The sequence below is a fragment of the Salvia miltiorrhiza genome, chromosome 3 (genome assembly GCF_028751815.1).
Source record: "Salvia miltiorrhiza cultivar Shanhuang (shh) chromosome 3, IMPLAD_Smil_shh, whole genome shotgun sequence".
NCBI classification, from domain to species: Eukaryota; Viridiplantae; Streptophyta; class Magnoliopsida; order Lamiales; family Lamiaceae; genus Salvia; species Salvia miltiorrhiza.
Genome location: NC_080389.1, coordinates 1,580,337 through 1,601,843, shown reverse-complemented (window position 1 = coordinate 1,601,843; position 21,507 = coordinate 1,580,337). Strand labels below are relative to the sequence as shown.

The 21,507-nt window shown below is 38.0% G+C and overlaps 1 protein-coding gene and 1 long non-coding RNA gene across 2 annotated transcripts in view; one reads left to right on the top strand and one right to left on the bottom strand.

The window, feature by feature from the left end:
* Positions 1–21,507, top strand: part of LOC131016791 (receptor-like protein 52) — a 63,252-nt gene that overhangs the window by 8,561 nt on the left and 33,184 nt on the right. The window contains exons 3-5 of the mRNA XM_057945522.1: positions 6,252–6,476; positions 10,169–10,393; positions 11,314–11,460. Of these exons, the coding sequence (XP_057801505.1) occupies positions 6,252–6,476; positions 10,169–10,393; positions 11,314–11,460 (597 nt within the window). The remainder of the gene's footprint in view (positions 1–6,251; positions 6,477–10,168; positions 10,394–11,313; positions 11,461–21,507) is intronic.
* On the bottom strand, positions 11,903–14,799 carry LOC131017068 (uncharacterized). Its single transcript, XR_009099384.1, has 3 exons — positions 14,663–14,799; positions 12,650–12,709; positions 11,903–12,126 (listed from the first exon to the last, which is right to left on the bottom strand). It is a non-coding gene; the product is annotated as an uncharacterized LOC131017068 (long non-coding RNA).

Here is a 21,507-nt window from a genome sequence, read left to right as displayed (position 1 = left end):
CGTATAAATGACACTGTGTATAATTGACACTATTTAGAAATATTAATGACACTTCCTATAATTGATACTATAAAATTGGGTATGATACTATAATATTTTAAATAACACTATAAGATTGAAAATGACATTATAACATTTTAAAAGGTTACAATGTCATTTATATAATTGAATAGTCTCAATTATACCGTATGTACGAGTCATCCCGTGTGTACTATTTATTATACAATTTACGGCTCCATCTTTAAAATGATATGTATCAAGGGTTCTCTAATTTTCAGGTCCAATAACATCCACTATTGGGAATCTATCAAATTTGTGGTGCCTAGACCTCTCTTCTAACAAATTGAATGGTGAGCTTCCATCATCCATCTGCAAGTATCAATTCTTGTTTTCAAGTACATTTGCTCCATCTTTAATTTTTTTTTTAAAATGCATTTGTTCTCTACATCTTTAAAGTGATTTGTATGAAGAGTTTTTCAATTTTCAGGTTTAATACCATCCACCATTGGGAATCTAACAAATTTGGTTACTTTATCGCTCTCTTCCAACAAATTAAATGGTGAGCTTCCATCCTCCATGTGCAACTTGACATCCCTTGATATTCTTCTTCTCTCAAATAACAGTTTGGAAGGGACAATTCCACAGTGCTTTCAAAACTTCCAATCTTTGCTCATCTTTCATTTAAATGCAAATCACTTTAGTGGCCTCATTCCATCAATATTCATAAAAGGGTGTAGTCTTATCTCCATCAATTTGAGTGGTAATAAATTGCAAGGAAGCTTACCTAAATCCTTAATCAATTGCAAAAGTCTTAAGGGCCTCGATGTCGGAAATAATAGAATACTAGACAAATTTCCATTTTGGATGGAAGCTCTTCCTCAGCTTCGAGTGCTAGTTTTGAAGTCTAACAAATTTGATGGTAACATGTCGTTGCCTTCACAAAGCTACCTTTCGTTTCCCAAGTTGCAAGTTTTAGATATATCGAGGAATGCATTTGGGGGATCTCTACCTCAAAGATATTTCAAGAATTTTAAAGCAATGATGGATGTGAAGGAAAATCAAACTGAAACAGACAATTATGAGGATTTGAACTTTGTAGCGGAGTTATTATTTTATTTCACGGTGAGAAACCGCGATGAGGATTTTTTTTTAGCAGTCAATAATTATTATTTCAGATTATAATTGACCTAGCAAAGTCATGTTATTTAATTTTTACAATAGTAATATTATATATATTATTAGTTATTACTATTATTCTTGCTTATGTCGTGAATTTATTCCGGCTTGTGAGGAAGATTAAATCTACGGATTTAATTTAGATTATTCTAGCAAAGCAAGAAATAGATATCGTGCAGAAGATTAAATCTACGGATTTAATATAGATTATTCTAGCAAAGCAAGAAATAGATATCGAGCAGATACACAAACACGTGTACAATATTACAGATTTAGAATTACCAAGATAGAGGGATTTCATTTAGTCACACCACAATCTTTCCAAACGTTACAACTTTCTATTCACTACATCCCTATTTCATTACAATTCCTACTTGTATTACCTAGCTAGTCAAGCAAAAGTATTGGGAAGGGAAAAAGGAGACGTGTGCAGATGCAATAGAACAATCCCCTTCTCCCTACAACTTCAGCCAAAACACTCCCTTATTCACTCATTATTCACCTGCAATTACAAAGGGCAACAACACAAATTTGTTCCAGCCATTCCAGTGCAGATAATACCCAAAGATCCAAGAGTAAGAAAGAACATTGATTCGCTGCCAGAAGCTTTAAGGTAAACCTTGGCATTTATCCCTCATCTTCTTTCCATTTGCAACCTGCATTTATTGAAAGGAACAAGTATGATTTATTTCAGAATCCTTCCATTTAATCCACCCACAGCAGCCAACCAACACCTATACCTCAATATCTCAGTTCACTATCTTCATATACGTTTCACCCCATGCTTCACGTATTAGAAGTTTAGAAATATAGGATGAAGTGTATTACAGAGGGACATAGCAAATCACATATGCGTGCATGATTAGCATTCAACAGAAATAGTTTGATTCATACATTGAGATATTACCACTGTACATAGAACCAAAATCATGAGAACCCCCACCCTTAACAACTAGAAATTGAAGTAGAAGAAGAATGAGAGTAGATAACTTAGCTTATAGAAGAAGGCCTAGGAATCGGTGAGGACGAACTCTTGCTGCCCGATCGGAGCCAAAACGGCAGCAGCGGCGGCGTGGCGCAACTCGAACCCCATCGACCCCGGAGAACAACGAAGGCGGACCTTTCCCTGGTCGCCGGAGGAACGCGAAGGAGATGGCGGCGATTCGTGGAGGAGAACGAAACCGGCAGTCAGCCATTCGCCGGGAGTTACAGCGGCGGCGGCGATTTCGATTTCAGGGAGAATTAGGGCTCGCCCTTTTCGCCTCGAACACACCATCAGCAAGTGAGAGGAGACACGAGAAGAAAGGCAGGCACGGCCTCGCCGGATTTAGGCTCGGCGGCAGCCGACGCCGGCCAGAAGCAGGTCGAGAGAGAGAGGAGCGCCGTGCGTAAGATTGAGAGAGAGAGAGAGAGAGTGTGTGAGAAGACCGATTGTGAGGGAAGAGGGGAAGCTATGGGCTTTTTTTTTTCTTCTTTTTTTTAGTTGGGCCTTCCTGATTTCAATTCTAAGTGGGCCTCTTCCTTTTATTTTCACTTGATCTGTAATATAATTATTAATCCAGATTGGGCCTGTATTTAACTTATGTTTGGGCCTCCTATCTCTAATTCCCTTGGGCTTTAGTTTAATTCCGTGGGCTGTTGTTTTATTTCCTTGGGGCCACTTTTATTTAACTAAGCCCATCATAACTTTTTCTTAAGTGGGCCTAGCATGATTTATTTAATTGAGCCCAACCATTTATTTACTTATTTATTTGGACCAAAGTTATTCAATTACTTGGGCCAATAAATAATTTAGTCTTTCATTTTAATTATTCAGGCCCACTCCACTTATGTAATTACTAAGCTGCCTTATGTTTGGGCCTTTTAATTATTGGGCAAAAATTATTATAATTCTTTCTTTATATATTTTATTAAGTCCGACTAATTCCTATGAGGTTATATAGCGAATAAGCCGAGTTAGTCGTTTCCTTCCTATCAACCACTACGAGCGAGGTTTGCTTAATTGGCGGGTGAGACCACCCTAAGATGAGCGGATTAATTGTAGTTCCTTTTCAGCTTCATGAAGCGAGACTTAGTTTTAAATCCGATAGCCTGGATTAATAGTAGAATTTTCCCGATTATTATCTCAGAATAAGAATTCATGCATAAGAGAAGCATGCATCGTTAATTTCGCATTCTCATTAGGATTTTGCTCGAACAACAACTCATTTATATTCTTGTAATAAAGGTCAACGGTGAGATTAATAATCAGTCGATGAGCTATTGTGCTACAGAAAATTTCTATCAGGTGGGCATTACTTTCATATATATCAAATGAGTTTCATATTACAGTTGAACAAGTTATTTCATGACAAAATCTTTGAATTGAAGTTATTTCAAGTATTGTCTTACCATAAAATGTTTCAATTTCAGTACATGATATCTATCTGATGTGGCTTTGCCAAGTTATGTAATCGAATTCGGGTCCTGAGCAGTTGATAGCTATCCTGTCAGGGCTAGTGTACACCCAGGGCCATGAATCATCGAACGGGTTGGCCGGTCAAGTGTCTGTGAGAGATGGCCACCTCTCCGGCACACAGCTTCAGATATGATAGATTACAAGAGAACTTAGACTGATCAGTCAAACTTTAAGAATCACAAAAGAATTTAGTAAGCTTGGGCCTATTTCACGAAAACTTCCTTGTTGTACTGTTTATGATGGCATGACAATTTACAGTTTTGAAGCATGTATTTTTATACTTAGGCATACGTGCCCACTGAGTACTTTTGTACTCAGCCCTGCATATATTAATTTCTAAATGTGCAGGTTGAGCAGCTGCCGGTGGTGATGAAGTGACGAGTGGAACCCTTTTGTCTTATCCTTATGTATTAATGAACTCTGGTGATACATGTCTTCATACATGTAATCAGAATCTTATTCCACTGTGTACTCAGAAGTTTTATGTTATTTTGGCTAATTCTCCGAACTTACTAGTTTATTTGAGTCAATATGAATAAACCTCCGTTATAATATAAATATTCCTTTGATAACAATGATTAAATACGATCCTTCCTTGTTTAATTATTCCCCTTTCTACCCCGCTTCTAATCTCCCCCCTTAGTCACGGTTCCCCGACTGAATTATCCTTAATTAGGTCCGGTCGTGACATATATTGTAATTGCAATTCCGTAATAATTCATGTAGTCAAGGCTGAATTTAATTTGGTTGTATTAATCCACACGTGATTGATGAGATAGAATCTTTTGGTGCATCAGTTTTGCTGCTTGAACTAGGCCTCTTAGCATAAATTATTCTGGTTGTGTCACATTGATTGAAACATATACTATCGAATACATTTTTAGAAATGATGCTTAATTTAATGCATTTCATGATTGATATAATTATAGTTCTGAAGGTTCGATAAGTTATAATGTTAACTTCAAATTAAACTGATAGGTGAAATAGAGAGATTTTGTGAGCTCAACAATAATGGAAGTTGAATAGAAAGGAGGAGGCTGAATTAGGTGAGTGGGGTGTGAAGATGGAAAAAATAAATTTGTTCTAAATAATGAAAAAAAAAAGAAAAAAAAAGAAGAAGAATTAAAAATGATACAAAATTGGAAAACAGTTCGTCTAATTTATATGTTCAAAAATCAAATATATTTAATAAATTATTGTCGAAATTGTCTCGATAATAAATGAATTTCACGCACATTTTCTATTGACTCTAGTGCCGGTCGCCTCTGAAATATTGAAATGGGCATGTGGAGACCATTAATACAATTAATATTATTGACTATATCACGCAATCATACACTTTAAAAAGTAATAAAAATATATATATTTCCCTTTCAGGGAATTATCTCATTCAAGAAAATAATACAAGGCGCAATTTTTCATAAGGAAAATATACAGTTGTTTTGCCATTATAATGATCAAAACGTCCATTAAATTAAAATTCAAGAGATTTGATGTGTTAAATTGTGAACCCATTTCAATTAAGCTAACATTATCTTCAACTTGAATAATATTGATTCTCCATTCAAACTAGTACGTACATTGAAATTAAACGATATATTTAAATAAATAAATATTTTTATATACAAATTTCTTTTAATGAAAAGAGCGAAAACAAAATATTTTAAATTTTAAATTTTTCATAACCGATTTGTTTTAAATTTCTTTTTGATGATTTTTATACCATATTAAAAAACTTGTAACGAACTTAAATTTAATTAAGATGCACATTGAATTTTTATCATGAAAGAATAAAAAACAAATAGAGAAAAATATTGAAAAATTTGGTGGAGAAGAAAGAGAAAAAGGGAGGAAAAAATGTAGGGAAAATACGTACTCACTTTTTATATATTGTATCAAACCTATCATACACCTAAATCTAGATTTGATGCACTATGGTATCTAAATACAAAAAATTCGTTTCAAGGTTTGAGAATTTAATATGAGACGTAGACGATGTTGACAAATAACGTATTTCTCAAGAAAATAAAGTTAAAATTGATTAGAGAAGCTTCCCTCATATTTCCACAAAAATGTGCGTGGAAAATTTGCATTCCAGTTGACTTAGACTTGACTTGTAAATAGACTCTGCTACAATTATTTTAGATTTGAATATAAATGTCAATTGGTAGCCTTTTTGTTTTCTCACACAATTAGCACTCACAATATGGATACATTTTCCACATTTTTCCTTCTTTCGCTACTCTTATTGTTTTCATGTCTTAGCCTCTCAGCTGCACAGAACATAACTCAAATCAAAAGTGATGAATCCATACTTCTTGCTTTAAAATCCCACATCACTTCAGATCCTCACAATATTTTGAAAAATAATTGGAGCAGTGGAACCTCTTTTTGCACGTGGAGAGGAGTTACTTGTGATTCACGTCGTAGCAGGGTGACTGAATTAGATATCTCTGATATGGGACTCGAAGGAAGCATTCCACAGGAAATCGGAAATCTTTCTTCACTCGTTTATCTTGATATGAGTAGAAACTCTTTTCATGGTTGTATTCTTCTCTATCCATATTTAAATTTGTAGTTAGTAGAATCTATTTTATTTATATGGTAATTCTATCAGGTCGGCTACCAAAAGACATTTGCATGCACAATAACCTTCAAAGACTCAAACTACTTAACCTATCGAGGAACGAAATGGAAGGAGATATACCGTCAAGTTTGTACCAATGTTCACAACTCGAGAGTATTGACTTGTCACGCAACAGCTTTGGTGGATATGTGCCTGCACAAATTTGGAATATCACACTGCTTAAGGTATTAGACCTTGGTTTGAACAATTTGATAGGTATGTTCTTATCTCTATACTGATAATTTAACAAGTTTGATACCTTACTATTTCATTTCTATTGATAATCCAGAAATTGGTTGATAATGTCATTCGGTTTAAACGTAGATTTTGGGGTAAATGGCAAAGCTACGGCTCTTGCGTCTAATGATGTTCTGCAATTCCTCAGTAACATGATGTATATATAGCTAAGCAATTTATTTATTCTTTTCTCATTTTGCTTTCAACTTTATTAATACTAATTCTTTATTCAGATTCTCAATCTAACAATAAAATCAGGCATACACCTAAATCTAGATTTGATATATTATAGTCTCCAAATATAAAAAACTAGTGAGTATTTTGATGTGGAATTATTTTAAATTATAATTTAAATTAAGTTATTGTCACACCCCAATTCTTGAATGAATAAATACAATCGAGGTGCAACTAAATCATGGAAATAACACAAGGGAAAATCCTTGTTGAAACCGAATAGAAGGTAACAAGTCGGGCTAGGCCCCTTTGGATCACAAGTTTTGTTTCATGCTTCTGATAACCAGTATTCATTAGCATAAAACTAGGAGTTAAGTGTTTAGGCTCAATCAGAGATATCATTCTAAATCTGATGTGAAAGTCTTACGTTGAGAAAACAAAAGACAAGATTTTATTTACTGCTACAGCGGAAGTCTTAAAAGGAAGTTGAACCCTAGCCTCAGCTCAGTCCCGTCAGCACCAGCCAGTCAACCTGAAAATATTTGAAAGTATTTTTGGGCTTAGTACTAATGTACTCAGTGGGCATGCATTTTCTGAAACATTTCATATTTTCGTAAAGACAGCTTATCCAATTATACTTGACATGACTTAGAAGGTTTTAAATTGAAAGAACTTCTAAGCATGTTAAAACATTTCTTTCATTTGTGTGCACATGTCACACTCTCTTTCTGTTACTCGCTGTGATCCCGGACCTTTTAGCCACCGACGGATCTCTGTCTCTCGCTGACTTGAACTGAGGGCGTAACCCAGCCAAGTATAATAAACCTCGGAAATTAATCCAGACAGGCCTATCATTACTATGCTCCGGAACACATCCCGTCGAGCACCCTTATAACGCCTCTGGTTAGAGCCCGATGGAGATCAACCCACCGAGTCAACTAACAAGTGTACACAATTCTCAAACAACGTATTAGGTCATAAGAGAACCTCAATTGATTAACTGCGCGAGCCTTAAACAGAGCAGAGTGCACATAAATATTTTATTGGATAAACAGTTTGCATTTCATTGAATAATAATCTGCATTTCATTTAAATATTTAGAGCTTAATAACTCAATCATACTTTATACATTTGGAAAGTAAGCCCACCTGGATAGGCAAAGCCTGAAGATCATAATCACATAAACTCGTCTTGGGAAAGCAGCGCTAATCCCCTTGGTTCATAAAGCCTACAAGAAATTCTATTCTTAATAGATCTCGTGAAGCTAACTTAAAGTTTTAGTGGATGTACTAAACATACTTGATTCATCACGCCGGGTTTTCAAAATTTAGTAAATAAATAATTGAAAACATTTTTCTTTGAGTTAAGAACACCAACAATATTCTTACTCGACTTTTTTTAATAATTAGAATTATAAATAAAACCAATTAAATCATAATGCTCTTATTGCAAAATAAAATGCAATATCATGTCATGCTTATCATATAATAAGTAATTTACTTAAAATATGCACATAATAATAATTTAATATTATTATAAAAATTAAAATAATTAATCAAACTTAATAAGTCTAATTAATTAAAATAGTGCAGTCCATTTAAAGAAGAAGCTGCACAGCCCAGCTGAATAAATACTTGGGCAGCTCATGATTTAAAATAATCAGAGGCCCAGCTGATAAAAGAAAAATCGGCCCACTGACTCGGCCCAAAACTCAAACCCAACTCTCAAGCCCAACACCCCCCCCATCAGTCACGCCTTCTTCGGTCTCTCCCCTTCCCTCACGACTGCTTGCCTCTCTTTCTCAACTGCTCGCCCCTCTCCCTCTCAACTGCTCGACTTATCTCCCCTTCTCACCAAAATCGCCCTCACCATCAAAATTCCGACCGCCGCGGAGCTCACCGGAGCGAGCAGCGACAGGCTCCACCTCCCTCTCTATCGGTCTCCGGCGAACGCGCCTCCAGTCGATGAAGGACACCGCCTTCATTCTTACCCAAACCCGGCTCAGAGCGGCGACAAAGCCCTTGCCTCGCCGCCTCTCCCTCAGATCTCCGGCCGACAGCAGCAGATGAAGCAAGCTGCCGCCAATTCTCCCTCGGCTCTCTCTCAAAATCGACACCCACAACTCCCTTCGTCCGAGTCGCCTTCCTCCTTGGAAACGGCGAGATCGCCGCTCCCTCCCTCTCTACTCTGCTCTTCCTCCGTCCGTGGCCGGACGACAGCGGCAGAGCCGCCGCGCCCTGGCCTCCCTCTCGGAAAACTCAACCACCGCCCCAACCCATCTCTCTCTCTCTCCGTGACAGTGGCGAACCACCTGCACCACCACCGGACGGACAACAGCGACGAGCTGCCGTCGCCCTCCCCTTCCCCACTCTTCACCGACAAGCAGCAGCAAGAGCCGCCCGCCGGAGCCCTAGGCTCAGCCTCCTCTCCTCTCGGCTCTCCCCTCAAGCCCTCGCCGGAGCAACGGCGATGAGCCGCCTCACAGCTTTCGATTCTCTATCTTTTCCAGCCAGACTGACAGTGGCGCCGAGCCACCGCCGTCGACCTTCCAGCCCAAAATCGACATACATAAACAAAGCTCAAAACCTTTCTTTCTTCTTTTATAAATCATGCTCTGATGTATGTAGAAACACAGATTGTATGCTCATGTATGTGACTGTCATTTTATTGAAATGCTTGAAATGTGTTGCTGGGAATGCGTAGTGTGTGATTATTGAATGGCTGGAAATCTTAACATGATATCAATTTGGGTTGCTCGATTGAAATGTGAAATAAAGCAACAAGGAAGTTAAAGTTTGAACCTTTAGAAGTTCACTTCAAATTCTGAAATGGTTGGCTGCTGAGTTTGCTTGGTTGCTCTGCTCTTGAACTTTGTTTGGGGTGATGGAACGAGGGGAGTGAGTGAAATGAGAGAAGGGAACTTGGCTGTTGTGTAGTTGGATTGCAGATGAGGGATTTGATTGCCTGCAAAGGCATTAGCTAAAAAGTTGGATAGCATAGTGTAGGGAGGCTGATGGGATGCATGCTTTTAGCTAACTTTTGGGGCTGATTGGACAAATAAAATTCCTCAGGATAAAATTGTCGAAACTGTAAAAATTCTTCAGGGTTTGCTAATTAAAGCTCGTGAAAAATGCTTGAATGCTAAATCAAATAAATATGCAATGCATAAAAATTTAATAACTAAATTTACAAATGCTTTTGTAAATCATTTTTGTTGGAATTAAAATAAATTCTTTTTCTCAATCCGGCATGGATCATCTTAAATCTAAGTTCAAAATTATTCTAAACTTAGCTCGATGAAACGGGGTGTTACAGTTATAGTATTATTTTCCGTAATGTCTATTATCTAAGCTGATTTGTGAGATTATATCGTCTGGAGTTTGTAAAATTTGGTCACAATACACTTAACAAAATTCTTAAAATTTGTGCCCAAGCTATTTAGGTATATTTTTTTTTAGTGTAAGAAGGATGTATTTTATACCATAATACTTTATCAGGCCGCCTACCAAAAGACATTTGCTCACATAATAACCTTCAACGACTCAAACTACTTAGCCTGAGGTGGAACAAATTGGAGGGGGATATACCATTGAGTTTGGGTCAATGTACACAACTTGAGATTATTTACTTGTCAAACAACAACTTTGGTGGAAATATCCCTCGAGAAATTGGGAACATCACACAGCTTAAGGAATTAAGCCTTAGTAGGAACAATTTGAAAGGTATGCTCTTGTCTTTATACTAATAATTTAACTTAAATAGAAAAAATATTAATTTATTTGACTTATTTTTTAAAATAAAAATAAAATTTATTTATTTTATTGTATTATCTACATTGTAGTTTTTTATAATTTTTTGTAACTTTTTTAACTTTATTAAAAAATAAATTAAAAATAAAAGATGCAAAAAAATAACTACAATATAGATAATACAATAAAATGAGTAAATTCTATTAAATTAATTGAAATTTTTTCTATTCAACTAAATTGTGGGTGACCAAAATATGGATACATAGATTTATTGAATCTAATAACCATTATAGGTTCAACAAGTTTTGAAAGATCACGTTAAGTACTCAAAATATCACAAGAGATACATACATACATTCATTTAATTTCATATAGTTGGACAATATATGTTAATTTACATTTCATAATTGATAAGATGTATGGATATTTTTATTTTCATTATTTGAATTTTTTTAGTCCCACCCTTGTATTGGGATATTAGCTCACGTAATAGTATTTATGAAGGTCTTGAGATATCCTAAAATCTTACTTATGTTACTTTTATTTATCTAAGATAATTGTAAAAAATAATTATCAACACACCTTTTGTTTATATCCACAACTTCCCCCATTGACGTTCACATTTTATTTCTTTGAGTTTATTTCTCTTCGCCGACCATCACCAAATTTTCTTTGGATTAAAATATTGGCCAACAATCACTTTAGTTCGTGTATCGCGATGCACGACAAGGCGTACTAATTATATAATATTTATCCTCACTTTCATATAATTAGGAAAAGCACACCACTAACTAATTTTCTCCAATATTTATGATTTTGGAGTTCATACTATTTGTAACATATCTTTATGCCTGATTGAGATCCAGCTTTCATGATTTAACACAATTTCACAGGTGGTATTCCGAAAGAGATTGGTAATCCTAATAATCTAGAGGTATTAGACATGAGTTTCAATTACAATCTTAGTGGGCCGATTCCAAGACAAATTTTGAACATCACAAGTCTCCGTGAACTAGACCTCAGCTACGCCTCTTTAAATGGTATGTCTGCACTACTCTTTAAGCCAAAACTTTAGTGAAAGAGTTTGGTATATCGTAACTAACCATGAGAATTGGAAATAATATGTGATACACATTTAGTCTTATGCTTAAGTCAAAGTCTATTGCCCGTCGTGTAAGAGATGATTATATTTCCCTCTCAATCGATTTTTGAAAATTATTGCATCCAAGAAAAATAATTGAAAGCAATTTTCCATATAGAGATGCCATTACTTTTTTTATAGTTAAGAAATTTAATTATTCATTTGTCATTCCATGAGCCTAAGAGATCTGATTATGTCACGACCGGTCCTAATTAATGATAATTAAACCGGGAAACCATGACTAAGGGAGGGAGATAAGAAGCGGGAGTAAAAAAAAAGGGAAATAAATAAATAGAGAAGGATCGTACTTTTCATTAATAACGAAGGAAACATCTAATATATATAACGAAGGTTTAGTTGCAATGATTCGATTGAACTAGTAAGTTCGGATATTTCCGACTTAGCCAAAATAACATAAGACTTCTTTGAGTACGCAGCGGAAGTAATAAGGTTTCTGATTACATGTATGAAGACATGTACCCAAGAGTTTTTCAAAATATATATATAATGTCAAGACAAAAGAAGTTCCTGCTCGTCACTTCATCACCATCGGCTACAGCTCAACCTGCACATTTAGAAATACATGCAGGGCTGAGTACAAAAGTACTCAGTGGGCACATATGCCTACTATGAAATATAACATGCTTCGTAAAGTTGTAAATTGTCATGCCATCATAAACAGTACAGCAAGGGAGTTTTTCGCTAAAGGCCCAAGCTTACTAAATTCATTTGTGATTCTTAAAGTTCGTCTGATCAGACTAAGTTCTCTTGTATTTTATCATATCTGAAGCTTGTGTGCCGGAGAGGTGGCCACCTCTCACGGTCACTTGACCGGCCAACCCGCTAGATGACTCACGGTCACTGGTGTACACTAGTCCTGGCAGGATAGCTATCAACTGCTCAGGACCCGAATTCGATTACTTTAACTGGCATTGCCTCATCAGATAGATATCATACTAAATGAAATATTTTATGGCAAGACAATAACTGAGATATCTGGAATAACTTTCTGTTCATAAATTCTGTAATGAAATAACTTGCTTGAAAGTAACATTAAACTGATTTGATATATCTGAAAATAAACCCACCTGATAGCAACTTTATGTGGTACAGTAGCTCCTTGACTGATTATTAATCTCGCGCTTGACCTTTATTACGAGAATATAAATAAGACTTTAAATCGAGGGAAAATTCTCCATTAAATGAGAATGCGGAATTTAATTATGCATGAATCTTGTATGCATGAACTATAATTCTGAAATAATAATCAGGGAATTTCTATTGCTAATCCAGGTTATCGGATTTAAACAAAAGCTAAGTCTCGTCTTATGATTCCGGATAATTAACTAAAATTAATTCGTTTTCTTCAGGGTGTTCTAATCCGTCGATTAAATAAACCCTACTCCACGTAGAAAATAAATAAATACTTAGGCTTATTCGCTTTATAACCTCATAATTAATCGGGCTTAATAAATGAGGAAAAGTAATGTTATAAGATCGAATAATTAAAAGGCTCAACATAAGGTAGCCCAATAATTAATTAAGTAGAAGTGAGCTTGAATAATTAATATGAAATGGCCAATTGAAATAATTTATTGGCTCAAGTAGTTAAATAAATCTTGGCCAAATGAATAAATAATTGATTAGTTGGGCTCAAGTAAATAATTCAAACGAGGCCCAATTAATAAAATAGAAACTCCAGCCCACAATAAAATAACAAGCCCAAGATATAAAATGAAAATTAATTTGGCTGAATTAAATAAGATGTAGAGGCCCAAATAATTAAAATAAATAAAAGCCCAAATGAAATAAATCATCCAGCCCATTCTACTGAATTAAAATCGGATCCATTAAAGAAATAATCAAAGTCCAAAACAATTAAAATCTGCAGATCACAACAATAAAAAAAGAAGGCCCAACTTTCGGCCCAATGGAAATATAAATCAAGCCCAAGGCAATTAAAAGGGGAAGCCCAAAATCAATTAAAAGTAGGAGCCCATTCCTTGGTCAACACTCGGTTCTCTCTCTTTCTCCCCAAAATCCAATTTCGCATTTCTCTCTCTGAAGGAGCCGCTGCCCCCTTCTCCTCAAACTCGACGAGCGATCTTCTTTTTCTTCTCCGGCTGAAATCTGACCGGCTTTGCTTCTCCGGCTGTTCAGCCGTTGTCTGCCGACGCGTCGAATCCCGGCGACGTCCTCCTTCTCCCTTTCTCACGCAAAACCCAGCCGAGTCCTAACTTTGGAATTCCTCGTCGCGGCCACACCTCTGTCAGGAATCCGGCGAGCGGCTGTCGTCTGGGAGCGGCGCCGTCCAACTCCTGTCCCTCTCCGGCGTCGAGCTCTAGATCTCAGAGAAGGGAAAAACACCGTGGTCGAGCGTCCGCTGCTGCTGCGCGATTTCCGCCGAACAGAGGAGGGTCCGTCGTTGTTGCTATCTCCGGGGTCGAAGGTTTGAGCCACGCCATGCCGCCGCTGCTTCGATCCGCCACCACCGCGGAACCGGTGAGCGGCGCTGCTGCTCTTGCGTCCCTCCGACGCTAACGCTCCTCCTCCCTGGTGAAAGCTCCGACGAGAGCTTCTCCTTTTTCGGATGTAAGGTTTCCGACGAGCAGTGGAAAGTCTTCCATCTCTGGGAAGCTCGTGAATGGCCGCTGCCCTCGTTGAAGAACCAGTGAGATGTCGCTACTTGATCTAAAATTGGCGAGGCTCGTCGTTCGTCTTTCGGTTCGACGGAACAGACCGAATGTCGGGTGCCTTTTAAAAGCTAAGTCTTTATTCGATCTCCCTCTTCTTCTTTTATATAAGTCTATTATGCAAACAATGGTGTGTGGTTTGAAGTTAAAGGGGTCTCTTTTGTGTGCCTATTTTGATATAGCTAGAGATTAAACTAGGAACTGTGGTTTGCTAATGTCATAAGAACTCTCATCGTCTGACTCATGTGAAGAAATGTAAATATGTAAATTGATTTCTGTATACTGAATGTGTGACTTGCTGGCTCCATGAGCATATATACCCGTTTAAACCTCTATATTCCTACTCAAACATGTGATTGATGGTATGATGTATGCACTGGATTTGAATAAGTTGAGCTTAGTATTTACCTGCAAATATTTGGTGTTGGTGGCTGCTATTATCGATATTGAATGCAGATGATAGGGACTCTTCAAGTTGGCAGAGCATCAGCTTATTGAATTCTCCTTACTTTGGTGGCTGAAGGATCAGAGAATGAAGGCAAGGAGTGTTGGCTAGTAGTCTTAAAGAATCGAAAATAGTGGAGGTGGTGGGTGATTGAAGAGATGGCTGTCATAGAGTGGCTGTCACTGTCATAGGGTGGTTGTGGTGGCTGTCACTGTCATAGGGTGGCTGTCATTGACACCTATGTGTGCCTTGGCATGGTTAAAGGAATAAGAGAGTGGCTTAAAGGCTGTTGTTGCAGCTATTCTGCACACACATAGCACACGTCCCCTTTCTTTCCCTTTCTCTGGTTTGCTTTCTTGATGTAGTAGTTAGGAAATAGGAATGCAGAGAATAATAAGTTGTAAAGTTGTGATGTGATGAATAAAATCCTCATTTTGTATTTGTAATACTAATTGCGTGCTCGTATCTGCTTGATACTGTTTATTTAAATAAATCTCGGATCTCGATATTCTTGTCTTTCTAATGTCGATATACTGTATAATAATCTAAATTAAATCAGTAGATTTAATTCATCTGCTCATCTAATATCTAAATTAAATCCGAAGATTTAATTTTCCTCACAAGTCGGTATAATCCACGACTTAAGTAAAATAATGATAATAATAATAACAATAATATTTTTATTGTTACAATTAAATAACATGACTTTGCTAAGTCAGTTATAATCTGAAATAATAATTATTGACTGCTCAATAATCCTTATCGTAGTTTCTCACATGAAATAAAATAATGACTCTGCTTCAAGTACTATATAACTCAAAGTCATAAGTCGAAATTAATCAAAAATCAACACTGAAAGATGCAATAATTAATTATTGCATTACTGATTTTTATAATTTAAAAGAGCGGGTTACTACATACTACCCCTCTTAATAAAAATTTCGTCCCGAAATTTGCATATCTCTGCTAAAACAGCTCGGGTATTTCTCCTTCATCTTGTCTTCAAGCTCCCACGTGGCTTCCTCTTGTCCGTGGTGTCTCCATAAGACTTTCACTGATGTGATTGCCTTATTTCTGAGTTGTTGCACTTTTCGATCCAGAATGGCTTCGGGTCTTTCTTCATAGCTCAAATCTGGGCTAAGAATCATCTATTCTTGATGGATTACATGCTTTGGATCGAAAACGTATTTTCTGAGTTGTGACACATGGAAGACATTGTGAATGTTTCCAAGGCTTGGCGGTAACGCCAACCTGTAGGTTACTGGATCTATCATCTCGAGGATTTCATATGGTCCTAAAAATCGGGGCTTAAGCTTTCCCTTGACACCAAACCTAGTTATCCCTTTGGAGGGGGATACTTTTAGGAAGACCTTGTCTCCTATTTCAAACTGTAACTCGGTTCGGCGTGCATCGGCGTAAAATTTCTGTCTATCTTGCGCTTCCTTTATTCGTCCCCTTATCCGACAGACTATCTCAATCATCTTGCTAACCGCGTCCGGTCCTAAGATTTTCCTTTAACCCACTTCATCCCAATAAAGCGGTGATCTACATTTTCTTCTATACAATGCCTCATATGGTGTCATATTGATGGTCGTCTGGTAATTGTTATTATAGGCAAATTCAATCAACGGCAGCACTGATTCCCAACTTCCACCCATGTCTAACACCATTGTTCTCAACATATCTTCGAGGGTCTGAATTATTCTTTCAGACTGCCCGTCTGTCTGCGGGTGGAAGGCGGTGCTAAAATTCAGTCTCGTGCCTAACTCCTTCTGTAAGCTCTTCCAAAATCTAGATGTGAACTTCGAGTCTCGATCTGATGTGATCGACACGGGTATACCGTGTAAGCGTACAATCTCCTTGACATACAACTAGGCTAGCTTATCTGATCCGTATGTGATCGGTATCGGCATAAAATGGGCACACTTCGTGAGTCAATCCACTATTACCCAAATTGCAGTGTTTCATTTCTTTGTTCTGAGCAAACTAATCACAAAATCCATTGCAATGTTTTCCCACTTCCATTCCGGAATTTCTAAAGGTTGCAACTTTCCATATGGCCTTTGGTGTAAAGCCTTCACTTGCTTGCAAGCTAGGCACCTCTCTACAAATGATGTTATGTCTCGTTTCATACCTTCCCACCAAAAATACTTCTTCAAATCTTGGTACATCTTAGTGCTGCCTGGGTGGGCAATATAAGGGGTATCGTGAGCTTCACTCATGATTTTATCTTTAAGCTCCTCGCCGTGGGGAATACATATTCTTTCCTCAAAGAAGATAACATTATCAGATGCTTCCCTATAGTTCTTGAGGTCTCATTTCCTTATTGCTTCTCGAAGCTTTTCCATTTTCTCGTTCTTTCTTTGTGCTTCTATTATCATTTTCCTCAAGTTGGGTATCGTTGCAACAACGCTTGCTATCGTTCCTGGTGATTTAACCACTTATATGCTCATTTTTCCAAACTCCTTGATGAGCTCATTCTTTTGGGTGACGAGATATCCCAACCTAGATTGAGTCTTACGGCTCAATACATCAGCTACTACATTGGCCTTACCCGGGTGGTAGTTAATGCCACAGTCATAATCCTTTACTAGTTCGAGCCATCTCCTATGTCTCATGTTGAGATCCTTCTGCTCGAAAAAGTATTTCAGACTTTTGTGGTCTGTGAATATCTCACACCTAACTCCATATAGGTGGTGTCTCCAAATCTTCAGTGCATGCACCACTGCGGCTAATTCCAGATCATGGGTTGGGTAATTAAGTTCATGTGGCCTTAACTGTCGGGATGCGTATGCTATTACCTTTCCTTCTTGCATTAGCACGCAACCAAGTCCATTCTTGAACGCACGTCGGTGCAGATCACGTATTCCTTGTCAGCTGTTGGAACGGCTAACACTGGTGCGGTAGTAAACTTTTCCTTGAGTTCTTGGAAGCTTTTCTCGCACTCCTCTGTCCAAGAATACTTTATCTCTTTTCTGAGTAATTGCGTTATTGGTCTTGCGATTTTGGAAAATCCTTCTATGAACCTCCGATAATATCCTGCTAATCCCAAGAACTCCTTATCTCATTAGGGTTAGTCGGCGATCTCCATTCTCGCACTGCTTGTACTTTCTCAGGGTTCACTTTGATCCCTTCCGATGACACAATATGCCCTAAAAACGTGGCTTCGCTGAGGCAAAACTCGCACTTGCTGAATTTGGCATAAAGGCGCTCCGTCCTCAATGTTTCTAGGACAATCCTCATATGTTCCTCATGGTCCTTTTCGTTCTTCGAGTATATCAAGATGTCATCTATGAATACTAAGACAAATTTGTCTAAGTATGGATGGAAAACTCGATTCATGAGGTCCATGAATACGGCTGGTGCGTTGATTAGCCCGAATGGCACAACCACAAACTCATAGTGGCCATATCTAGTTCGAAAGGCCTTTTTAGGTACGTCTTCTGGACGAATCTTCAACTGGTGATAACCAAATCGCAAATCAATCTTCGAGAACACGCTTGCTCCCTTGAGCTGGTCGAAGAGGTCATCTATCCTTGGCAAAGGATATTTGTTCTTGAGTGTTACTTTGTTCAGTTCTCTATAGTCTATGCACATTCGCAATGTGCCATCCTTTTTCTTCACCAAAAGTACGGGTGCACCCCAAGGTGATACACTTGGCCTAATGAATCTAAGATCCAAAAGTTCTTGAAGTTGTATCTTGAGTTCTTCCAACTCTTTAGGAGCCATCCGATACTGTGCCTTTGAAATGGGAGCTGCCCTGGCTCCAAATCAATGGTAAACTTAATTGGTCTGTCCGGTGGCGGCCCTGGCAGAATTTCTGGAAATACATCTGAAAAGTCCCGTACAATTGCTACATCTTCTATGCTTCTTTCAGTTCCCGGTTCTCCGTGTAAATATACGAGGTAGGCTGGGTGTCCTTTCTTCATCATTCTCGTTGCTTGCAGAACGGAGATGGTTATTTTTCTTCTCCCCATGCTAATTCCGTGGAAATGTGACGGCTCCCTTCTTAGGGTCGGAATGATATCCGCCTTTCATTACATAGGATGGTGGCATAATTCTCAGCCAGCCAGTCCATTCCTAGAATTATGTCCACGTCTCCCATCGGTATAACATATGAGTTGTTCACTAAAACCCTGAATGGTCCTATGTTCAGTTCTAGGTTCAAGCACACATGTTCTACTATCGTCATCCCTCCTATTGGTGATGATATACTCAACTCTTGATCAGCTCTCTCCGTTTTTAATCTTAAGGCATCAACGCATGCACTTGCAATGAAAGTATGCGATGCGCCCGTATCAAATAGGAGTACAATAGGAGTATTGAGTAGCATGCCCATACCTGCCAGATTTTCCTGGTTGTTCTCGGCTGCTTCTGCCTCATAGCATAAGCTCTAGCATGATGAGGCCCTTCCTGTGGTTTCTGCTGGCGTTGCTGTTGTTGACGTGGTTGTGGCTGAAACGGTTGTTGCTGTTGAGGCTGATACTGTTGTGATTGCCCAAGGTGTGGTTGGGGTTGAGCTTGGATTGCTCGCATGTGTGGAGCCTGAATAGGTATGTTCGGCTTTGAACTTGTTCCGTACTTCTTGTTCGGGCACTGCTTTGCGTAGTGTCCCTTCTGGTGGTAAATATAGCAGCCATCACTGCCAGCCTTACAAACTCCCCCATGATTCTTGTTACACTTGGGACAGGGTGGAGTTCCATACTTGTTATCCCCCATCTGTTTAGATGTGTCATAGCCACATTGTTGGGACGTCTGCCCCTGCTATGGCCCCTTTTTTTTTTTTTTTTTTTTTTTTGTTTGGCCAGGGTTATTATATCCCATTCTCTTTTTCTTTCTCAAAAGTTTTGAGCCTGAGTCTGTGGAGGTGCAGACGTAGGCGCAGTTGCTAGTCTCTCTCCCAGCATTGCTGCCTCAATGCCTAACGCTTTGCTAAGCGACTCCACGTAAGACGATCCACCATGGCTTGCCAAAGCCATTCTAATCTCGTGCCTCAGTCCGATACAGAATTCTTTTAACCATCTTTTCATATGTGTCTACTTGCTCTAGCGCATATCTTGACGTATATCAGAACATCATGTTGTATGGAGTAATTGTTATTCTTCCCTGCTTCGGATTGTAAAATTCCATTTCTTTTCTTTTTGCGATAGCTTTTGGGTGTATACTTGTCATATATTCCAGTCTTAAACTATTCCCACGTTAAATTCCCTAACTGCTCAGGTGTCATTGTCTTTCTCCTTGCCTCCCACTATAAGTCAGTTGAAAGGATACGCGAGACGTTCCTGCGTAAGAAATTGAGGATGCGCTCACTAGCTTCTCAGCCTTCGTAGGATCTCCTATCTTATCGAAGACAAGTGGGTTTTCTCGTAGAAATAGTTATTCTATTCTACATTTTTGTTGTATGGTTAGTGGGGCTTGTTCTGGCCCCGGTACTGGGCCTTTTCCATTATCTCGGGAAATTTTTCCCTTCCTCTCGGACACCCTCATTTGGTGGCATACTAATGAGTTGACATATAGTCATTGACGCATTATAAAACATACAGATGCATATCATCACTTCTGTAAATTGTTTCTTGATTCTCAAATCTTGTTCGAACTCTTTCTCATGCAAGCATATAAGTAACACGTGGCAGAAGTGACTTGTCGCAAAAGACCAAATAGGTTGCTGAATAGACATAGGAAATTTACATCAATAAAGACTATTTCATTAACATTTGGATATAGATCTACTCATCTGTCCAAGTATTACACGTGGTGGACTGGTTGTCTAGCAGTTATCACAAAAGAACTTAGTCACATTACGCCCTGTGGACCAGCGTTTCAGTACTAGTACTAGTCAAACAACTAAGCCAGCATAAAGGCATAAAAAGCATCAGAACAATCAACGTTTCTGAAAAACACAAATAACGTTCTACTAAATACATAAGAGATGGTCTAGTTGGATCACGTGCTTGACCTTTCGGTCGAGGCATACGTGCCAGATGGATTTAATCTGGTGAATACTTGTTTGTCTTTAGGTCACCGGAAATCTACTAACAACTAATAAACCACAATGATTGAAATCACAAAAGACAATTTGGCAAAGTGTTTCAACAATTTTGTCAAACAATTGAAAAGGAATGACCTTAGGGTAGAAATGAATTGACTAAAAGGTCGAAACGAAATGACCTAATAATCTGAACCCGCTTGGCTTTTCAGATGAAAGTTTAAATATATAGGTTTAGAGACCCATATATGACGACTACTGAGATTTTGGTAATGTGGACTGGCCAGGTCCAACACAATTATTTCTCAGTCACACGGAATTACTTTTCCGAACTTGGTAACTCTTTGTTTATTGGGCTGAAAAAGGTACTTCTGATCTGAGAGCTCTATTTTTTTTTTTTTTTTTTTTTCACATCTAAAATTTATTCTAGAAAATACGCTGAAGCTTCCCAAGCTTGGGGTCTTCTTCCTAAAATCAACAATTTCTTAAAATCTTCTTTACACGAAACAAGATCATTCAAACACCTTCGACCTTATTCAATATTCCTCCTTTGAACGATCTTAATATCGTACTTCTTGTATATAGCGTTCATTCTCATAATGCTTGTAATGCATTTATGTAATTCGAAGCACTCTCTCACACCTTTACAGAAAATGGATTTTGCATCTCTGAGCATCTTTGCAAGGTATGTGTCACCACACACAATACTAAATCATGGAACGGCTTTAGTTATTGCTTTCATTCTGATTACTAGACTGAATGATTCACTCGAGACGTTCTAGTCGGGGAAATGTCCCTGATCAGCTAAGCTATGTATACTTA